Source organism: Monodelphis domestica, chromosome 2, assembly GCF_027887165.1.
Source record: "Monodelphis domestica isolate mMonDom1 chromosome 2, mMonDom1.pri, whole genome shotgun sequence".
NCBI classification, from domain to species: domain Eukaryota; kingdom Metazoa; phylum Chordata; class Mammalia; order Didelphimorphia; family Didelphidae; genus Monodelphis; species Monodelphis domestica.
Window position 1 is genome coordinate 384370050 of NC_077228.1, and position 9810 is coordinate 384379859.

Here is a 9810-nt window from a genome sequence, read left to right on the forward strand (position 1 = left end):
TATGATAGTTTCAGGATAAGAGATACTAAAAGTAGGAAAGAGCACCTGAGAGATTTGTGAAGCCATCATTCAGTGTATCTAGTAAAAACAGGTTGAAGAATCTTATTCTGATAGTTGGATTCTTTTCTCACTGTCTCATAGCTCATATTTTTTCTCATGTCCAATTTACTACCAGAAAGTAACTCAGATCTATAGAAGCATGCTAAAGGCACTACTCAAGGAATATCTAGATGATTCATTGGATAGAAAACTAGACCTAGAGATGGGAGGTCCTGGGTTCAAATTTGACCTCAGACACTTCCTAGCTGTGTAACCCTGGGAAAGTCACTTAATCCTCATTGGCTAGCCCTTACCACTCTACTCCCTTGGACCCAGTACACAGTATTGCTTCTAAGATGGAAACCAAGGTTTGATTTTGTTTTTTTAAATCTCTGAATTTGTGCTTCTTTCACTAATGGATTACAACCTTTCATACCTCAATAGATGTTTCATGGAGTACTGTAACAAAAGGAAAGAAAAATCATGTTCTGATAGCAGCCATCTGATGATGAACCTCTATGAACTTAACTGGCTTTTGGGGGACTGGGTATGAGAAGAGAGATCCTTCACCATCAGACAGAATATAGCAGAGATCCCCTGAATTACTGAATTGATACAAAGACAGAGGGTAGTAGTTATTGGGGGGGAGGAGTGGTTAAGTGCCTGCATCCCTAAACTAAAACATTTAATTTTTTTTCATTTGCGAGATACCTGAAGTTCCTTCCTGATACCCCACTACACTAATCTCTCCCTATTTTTCTTTCTCCTCTTAATTAAGCTGTTTTACTAGCTTAGTATCCATAGAGTACATAAGAGAAGATGCTACACTCCTTTAAAGAGGCAAAGATGCTGAGTAACTCAACACAACCAGTTAAACCAGTAGGGTTGTATAAAAATGCTTACAGATGATGGAGTGTAGCAAACAGTAAGGACCAAAAGGTCACTGGAGAAAGAAGCATCTTATGATGGATTCAAGTTTCAGCAACATTCTATGTTCTCTACAAAAGAGTGGAAGCTTTGTCAACACTTTGATTGCAATCCTAACGATATGTGGACAACAACTTTTCTCTTCTTTCACATTTAGCTGCCCCTGCCAGCCTGGAAACAATCTCTATTATGGCTCAGCTTTTCTCATTATTCCAGCTCTGGTTCTCCTGGTTATTGGCTATGCTCTGAGAAGTCAAACGTGGATGATGACCAAGGAAAGTTGTTGTAGCTCTTCTCCTCATCTGCGCTCTGTGAACTCCTTGCAGCGTAAGCTTGCGTGCCTCATGTTCTTTAGCATCACGGGGAGGGCTCTCGTAGCTCCACTGACATGGCTGGCAGTGACTCTGCTCACAGGTACCTACTACGAGTGTGCAGCTAGTGAATATGCCTCAGTGGAACAATATAGCATGTTTAACAATTACAGTGAGCCTGAACGCCAAGAGATTCTGGCTGAATTTCCATGCTTTGAACAGATTTCTCCTGATATGCTTATGGTGAGAGATGAAGTGGCTCTTCAGCTCAGGTATCAGTCACAGGTGAGTAATTGTTCTTACTATCAAACCAACTATCTCATAGGAAACCAGAAAGATTTCTCTTTTCTCTTTTTCATATTGATGTTTTTTTCTTTTTTTTGGTAATGCAGAATACAAAATAGTCTCAACTAAAGTAACTATGCCCTTTTCCTAAGGAAAAAAGCTTTACTTAAATTTAACATTTTTAAATGAAGTGTGCATAGGGTTTTACTTGCAGAAAGGCACAGACAATAGGTCATAATAGATAGGACACGACTTAGAGTCCCAAAGTTCTGGGATTAAATCCCACTTCAGACACTTACTATGTGGCTCTGGGTGAGTCACTTAAAAATGGAAAAAAATGACTTTGTGCTTCACAATCTCCACATTTACAAAGTGAGAGGGTCTTGACTTGATGGCATCTAAGTTCTTTTCCACCTCTAAATCTATGTTCCTATGAGTTATGATCCTAAAATGGATCTATAATTCTCAAGCATTAGAATTTAGACAGTGATAGAGGATGGTAGAGAAGCATATCTACACACCTATAGTTTGACAATTCATTCAAAATATTTTTAACGATTTTTTAAGATCCTCACCACTTCCATCATGCTCCTTCTCTCCTCTTCTCCTCCCAGGCCCACACCATACGAAGTAGTCTAGATATCTTTGAAAACTCTTAAGGTTTTCCAAAATGATCCAATTTCATGAGATGGCAATTATTAAGAGAATTTTTTCCTCATATTTCTAGACTGGTCCTGACCAAAGCTAGGGTAGTTAGAGTTACAAGGAGGTAGTTTAAAGAGAAAAATCTAATGAAACAATGTCAAAATGCTATAAGGCTCTAATTATAGAGAGAGTAGCATGTCACCCATTTAAACTGGGCAAGATTTTCTTTAGATATGCCTCCAAATAAAATTAATATATAGAATTTAAAACAAATGACCATTATATTCAGTGTATTTAGCTTGGTCTGTGAGTTGATTAGGGAAAAGCAGAAGAAAGTAAAGTAAAAAAAAAACTTTAAAATGTGATAGAAATATGGATTAAAATCACAGTGGTCAAAGAAAAAGTAGGATATGCTGGTATTGGAACTTTTCATAATAATGAAAATTATCAAAACGAATGATCAAAATCAGAATTAACTCAAATCCATTTAGAAATTAAACATAATCAATACTTCACTGAGAAAGATATCACATAGGTAGCATGGCAAAATCTATTGATGGGGTTAACATGGACATCTCTTCAACACTTGTAATCCTATGTGGGGAGATTTCCCTCCCCCTACACACACACACAGTTGGATTCATATAGATTATCTCCTAAATTTCCCAGCAGAATTGGGGAGGAAGGTCTCCATTCTGCCTTTGGTCCCATCCTGAAGTGTCTGAGATGATTTTTACAGCTGTCTCACTCTCCCTTGGAATATGTAATGATGAAATATTCCCTCCTCTTACAGTTTTGTTGAAATGCCCTACCTAGCCAGATATGTAAGCAGTTGTTTGAGACTTGCCAATTTCCACCCACTGACCATCTCTCTCTGGGTGATAAGTAGACCTTTCTTACATTTGAACAATTTGTCTCCCTTGCTTCACCCAATAATAATAATAATAGCAATCACTTGTTTAAAAGCCTGCAAAACTAAGATAACAAGGAAATAACCTCATTCCCCCCTTACCATCATACATGTTAATGAAATCATCATAGACTGCTCCCACATAAAAATTATTTCATAGTCCTTTTGAAGTATGTTTTACACATGTCATAAAGCATCCTAATGAATTAATTTGTTTGCAAAGAAGAATCGGTATCTAATACACTCTAGGAACAAGATAAAGTTAAGGCTATACACAAAACCCACTTGGAAGCATAACATTATGATTCAGAAACTTTTCTTGTGGCTGTCAAAAATGAATAAATACATAAATAAAAAGGCAGATTCACTCACAGTTAGTGCCCTAATTCCTATTGGTCAATATATTAGGAGAGACCTAGTTGGAACATATTATATGCCATGACTCTCCCTTATTATCCATCACAACAATCAAACACTGATTGAGGACCCATAGAGTGCACAGTATCATACTGATGCCAAGATCCTTAGAGCAAAAAGCTGGTAAACTAGCATTATATTTTAAGTGCTAGAAACTGGTGCTTACAACATCTTTCAATTCGTGGCTAATAGCTTGAACCTGCACCAGCTTCCCTGTGGCCAAACTTCGTGGACCAAAGACCAAAATGAAATACCTGGAGTCTCAGTTTTTCACATCACACAATAACACTCACTGACGCCCATGAAACAGTACTGATTTTTGCCTCCATTTTTGAAACCAAATCCTTGCCATTACCAAGCCAGTGAGATTTTTATATTTGAGATATTTGATCAATCTCATTCTATCTTCTCCTTCTTTTAAATAATGGTTTGTAGATGTGGGGCTGGACTTTGATTGCAGTGGCGACTCTAGTGGCCTTCCTTTCCTGCTGCCTGGCAAGATGCTGTTCCCCACTGACCTCTCTGCAGCATCAGTATTGGTGCACTCACATGAGAAATGAGAGGCAATTGTTTGAAGAGGCTGCAGAACAGCACTCCAGAGTTCTGATCACGCAACGCATCAAAGAATTGTTTGGTTTTGTGCCTGGGAGTGAAGACGTCAGGCACATTCGGATTCCTTCTTGTCAGGACTGGAAGGACATTGCAAGACCGAGCCTGGTCTGCATCACCGACAATCAGCAAGGTCACTACAATTTCCTAGGGGAGAGGGTAGATGTGAATTTTGAGGAAGGAAAATCAGAAGCTATTGAGCTGACATCCTGATGATAGCATCTTCCATGATGCTGGGCTAATTAATAAAGAATTGATTACCCTCGTGATGATGGTATAATTTAGCCTCTTCATTGCTTTTCCTCTTGTCTGAAATTATTCATACGTCTTTCCTAAATAGTGCTGTCAAGATTGATTTAAGTGACTGCTATACTAATAAATCACTTCTCTCTTCAAATTTCCTCCCTGAACATGTTATACCTTCAGCATCCTACTTAAACCTTTTTCTTTCATTCAAACTCCCTTCACCACTGCTCCCTTCCTTCTCTAATTTCTTACGCAGGTTTTTGTCATTAAACTTTCTATTCATATTCAAGCCTCTTCTGACACCATTTTATGTTTTCTAATTTCTCATTTTATTCTTTTTTTTGAACCCCTGCCCTTCATATCATTCATATTTAAATAATTTCTTCCAAACAACTCCCACTCCCCAAAATTCAATCAGTCAAGAAGCTTTTATTAAGCACCCACAATATATCAAGCACTGTGATAAATATACTAAATATACAAAAAATAAAAAATCTCTATCCTTAAGGAACTGCCATGCTCATAATGGAAGAGACATACATATGCATATATGTGTGTGTGTACATACAAGATATACATGGAGGAGATGGAAGCCACTAGGAACTTTTTTTTTCTTCTATGTTTGTCCTATTTTCCTTCTTTTAGTGCCTCCATGAAGTTCAGGTCCATTACTTGCCCTCATAGTTGTTTTCTCTTCCTGCTTCTCCAAGCATTATTTTATAGCTGAATCCATGGAAAGGACACACTGGGCTTTGATCCTGATGGACTGCTTTCAAGGTCTGGCTCTGAAGCTTGCTACCTGTGACCTTAGATAAGTCACTTCAGATCCATAAATTTCAGTACATTAGGAAATAGTAGTGAGAGACAATTAAATGGGAATAGTAATGTTTAGGCTGCCCATAATATAAGGTCACTGTGAGGAAAGCACTTTGAAAATTATAAATTACTATATAAAGATGAGCTATTATTATCATTCTATTTGCTACACGTTGAGTTAATTATCTTTGAAACTCAAGTCTCTCAAGAACCAGGGCAAACAACTCTCTTTAGACTAGGTGGAAGAGAGAAAAACCATACAGGAAACTGAGTCATACTGCTTCTCCAGAGAGAGGATGCATGTTATCATCATCATCATTATTAAATTGGATTAATGTCACACCTGGTGCTAGGGGGCCCTGTTCTAAGCAGGGTGTAGCAAGCTTCCTTGCTCCATAAAACTTTTTGCTCTAGGCTTCCCCCTAGTGATATATGGTCTTCCGATTCTTGACCGGATCACAGATTGTATGTTCATCTTCCACATGAGAAACTTAGATTCCCACCCGCTTCTCGCTTCCTCACTTTTATGACACCTAAAGAGGAATTGCCCCTGCCTGACTTCTCACTTGCCCTGTCTGTCTTTTTGCCTTGTCTTATTGCCTCCTGACTTGGGTTACAAACACCTGAATGTTTGTATCATCTAACAAACTTGTTCTCTCTCTCCTCTTCCCCCTCATCTCAAAGTTTGACAATTGAGAGCTGGGACTGGAAAATGGAAACTCTGATGTGGCATCTCCCATGGAGAATTTAAGCCAGGCATTAAGATGAACAGGCAATAAGACTGGTGACAAAATTCAATGGGTTGTGGGTAGCAATTAACACTTGTTAAATTATACATCTGCGGGCATAATTGTCCCTTTTTATGTGACTTTTCTGACTCTCATATTTCAAGATACTAAATAGAAAGTGAAATATAGAAAAATAAAGCATTTATTTAGTGGGGCTAGAAGGTAGTATGATATACAATAAACCATGCTGTGCTAGGAGGTAGGAGAAATTATTTCTCAAATACAGACTAAAAAACTGCCAGCTCTCCCTCTTGCCCCACCTGTACTCCTACCCAATAGCTATTATAATAAACCTTGTACAAGTAATTTGACCTCTTTCTACTTCATTCATAAATGGAGATGTTAATATATCTTAAGCTGGAAGCAGGAGAGGCTAACTCAGATTTACTGATGTCTCTTCCAGCTTTAAGAACTGTGATTCTAGTCCTTTGAGAGCAGAGATTAACTGATTTTTTGTATTCTTATTCCCATAACCTAGCACAGTGCCTGACACAGAGTAGGTACTTAGCAAATGCTTGTGGATTAATAATCTGTGTAAAGTACTCCAACTGATTCTGTGTGAGCTGGTGGATTCAGTATGGACAGCTTCCATGTGCTGTCAGTAAAATGTGGGCATTTAGCCTTCTGTAGTCTTTCCTTGACAATATAACTTGTATATAGGGATGAATATAGAACTAAATAGGCAAAGAAATTGAGATAGGTGTCATGTCTATTTATCTATCTATTTATGACTAATATTCTCATGTGTAATAAGTAGAGATGGCTATAAAGCTAGATAAACAGAGAGAGATAAATGATGGATGAATAGATAGTAAATATTCTCTCAATATAGAAAATGAATGGATAGATGAATAAATATTTATTCTATGTTTATGAATATATGTACATTAAAATATATTATATATATATGCATATATATATACATAGAGAGAATGTACCCAACTGTCTTTGTAGCCATATCCATATGCAAACACAGCCAAGAGAAAGAGACAGAAAGAGACAGAGAGTCAGAGAGCCAGAGAAAGAGACTTTTTATTGTACTTTTTTTTAAGTTGGGGAAAGAAAAGTTGTCCTGTGAAAAAAGACTTGTACCAAAATATTCATAGCTGCACTCTTTGTGGTGGCAAAAAAAATTAGAAAATGAGGGGATGCTCATCAATTGAGGAATGGCTGAACAAATTCTGGTATATGTTGGTGATGGAATACTATTGTGCTCAAAGGAATAATAAACTGGAGGAATTCCATGGAGACTGGAATAACCTCCAGGAAGTGATGTAGAGTGAGAAGGGCAAAGCCAGGAGAATATTGTACATAGAGACTGATACACTGTAGTATAATCGAACATAATGGATTTCTCTACTAGCAGCAATGCAATGATCCAGGACAATTCTGAGAGATCTATTAGAAAGAACACCATCCACATTCAGAGGAAGAATTGTGGGAATAGAAACACAGAAGAAAAACAACTGCTAGATCACATGGGTTGATGGGGATATGATTGGAGATGGAGACTCTAAACAATCACCCCAGTGCAAATATCAATAATATGTAAATAGTTCTTGATCAATGACACATGTAAAACCTAGTGGAATTGCTTGTTGGTTATGGTAGGGAGGTGGGGGTAGGGTAGGGAAAGAACAGGAATCTTGTAACCATGGAAAAATACTCTAAATTAATTAATTAAATAAAATTTTCCAAAACTTAAAAAAAAAAAGTTGTCCTGTCCTATCACCTAACTTAATAGTGTTGCAGAACGCAGAAACACAAGATGATTCTGAAGTTTCCTGATCTGTGAAATGAAAAGGTTAGACCACAATTCCTTGGATATCCCTTCCAACTCTAATGTTTCGTGCTTCAAATGAATCTGAGATCCTGAATTAGGATATGAAGGTTAAATCAAAACCATGAACTACACTTAAAGTTAGCATTCAGGGAAAATTCTATTACAGAGAATCTCCTAAAAACAAAATCAATGAATGAAATAAGTTCAAAGCATTACATCATCAGAAATATGCCTAATAGCCATTCACACCCTAACACCAGGAAACATTTTCAGTAGCTTCTGGAAGCCTTTTCCACATCAAACTCCTTTAAAGTAATGGCACACTCTTTATAGACTGATCCAGTAAATTTAGGATGGCATAACCTTCTAATTCTCCATTCAAGTCTGACCCCAAAGCCAGAGAGGTGACTCTGAGTTTGAGAATCCCAAGCTGGAAAACTCTATGATAGCCAGAGAGTATGTCTGCTGAAGACTGACCTAGCTATATTCAATGAGATTCATCCCCAAATAATGAGGTATTTTGGTGGTCACAGCAATTGATGAAACCATTACATTAAAGCACAGATAGGTCATACTCTGGGTCAGTGGGTCTTAGAATCATAGATTTAGAGCTAGTACGAATCTCATTGACCAACTAGTTCACCCCTTCATCTTACAAATGAGAAAATTGAGACTTACAGAGATGAAATGTCTTGCCTAAGATCACACAGGTAGTGAGTATCAGGGTGAATCCAAGCCCTCTGACTCTAAAACCAATGTTCTTTTCACTAAACAATGGAAGTGTCCTACACTCACAAAACCATAAGTCTTTCAAAGTTCTGAGACATATAACTTGCTCAAATTACTTTCATCAAAAAGTAGTTACAACAATACTTTCTTTTTTTATTTGCAATTTTTTATTTAACTAATTAATTTAGAATATTTTTCCATGCTTACATGATTCCCTCCCCTCTTCCCACTTCCCCTCCTGTAGCCAACAAGCAATTCCACTGTGTTTTACATGTCATACAACAATACTTTCTAAGTGTCTCCAAGTTTCTCCTAAGATGGGGAATACAAGCTTTCTGTACTATTCTATAAAAAAAAACATAAAACATCTTTACAATTAAAGTAACACATATTAATTATGAATTTTAATGCCATCTTTCACTTGAAAAGATGAACAAAATGCCTTTTGACAAAGACTGGGAAATCTAGATTTGGAATGGACCTTAAAAGCCATCTAGTTTAATTCTTTGAAAAATGAATAAATTTCCATTACAATGCCAAGAAACTATTATCCAGATTCTGCATGGACATCTCTACTGATAGAGATCTTATTACTTCATAAAGTAGCCTATTCTTCCTTAGAACCACACTCAAGTTTTTCCATTTATTGAGCCACAAGCTCTACTTCCTTTATTTTGCAACAAGGGAGTTTTAATTATGAAGTGCAATTACAATCATTATAGTGTCAATACTACTATACATTTTGCTACCAGAGGTTCTTGGCTGCCACATCAAATGCTTGGTATAGGGACATACCTGCCCATTACCCAACTTCCATGAGAAGTAGGAGTGCTTAACAATGAAGTGAACTGAAAGGTACTTTGGTATGTTGTTTTTTAATTTGGCTTAACATGCTAAAGCAGAACAAAAGGAGATTTCTAATCCTAAACATGTGCCTTTCTCTGCTGTTCTTATTTACCCCCTTGAGAGAATTTGGGGAATTCAAGAAGACATAGAGAAAAAAAATTCTTCAGAATAGTTTTCAGAATTTATCTAATTCAGAATTCAGCTGATTAGGTCCATTTTCTTAACCTCTTTTTTTTTTTTTTGGAGTTCAAGAATATGCTAATAATAGTCAAGCTATTAAAAGAATTAAGTTTTGAAAATGACTCAGGGAATTCTTCCTGTTTGGACAGTGAGCCAGATTATTTCATTGACTGACAACAGTTTTATTCTCAATCAGTAATTTGGTCAGTCAATCAGCAAGTATTTATTTGGCCTTTATTATGTGCCAGACACTATATTAAATGTTGGGGACCAAATGAA

At 36.9% G+C, this 9810-nt stretch overlaps 1 protein-coding gene across 1 annotated transcript; it reads left to right on the forward strand.

Moving 5' to 3' along the window:
• The first annotated feature begins 973 nt into the window (after nt 1–973).
• CALHM4 (calcium homeostasis modulator family member 4) lies at nt 974–4664 on the forward strand. The gene is made up of 2 exons (XM_001379521.4): nt 974–1562; nt 3970–4664. The coding sequence occupies exons 1-2, from the start codon at nt 1002–1004 to the stop codon at nt 4354–4356; spliced, it is 948 nt and encodes a 315-aa protein (XP_001379558.2). The 5' UTR covers nt 974–1001; the 3' UTR covers nt 4357–4664.
• The last annotated feature ends 5146 nt before the right edge of the window (nt 4665–9810 follow it).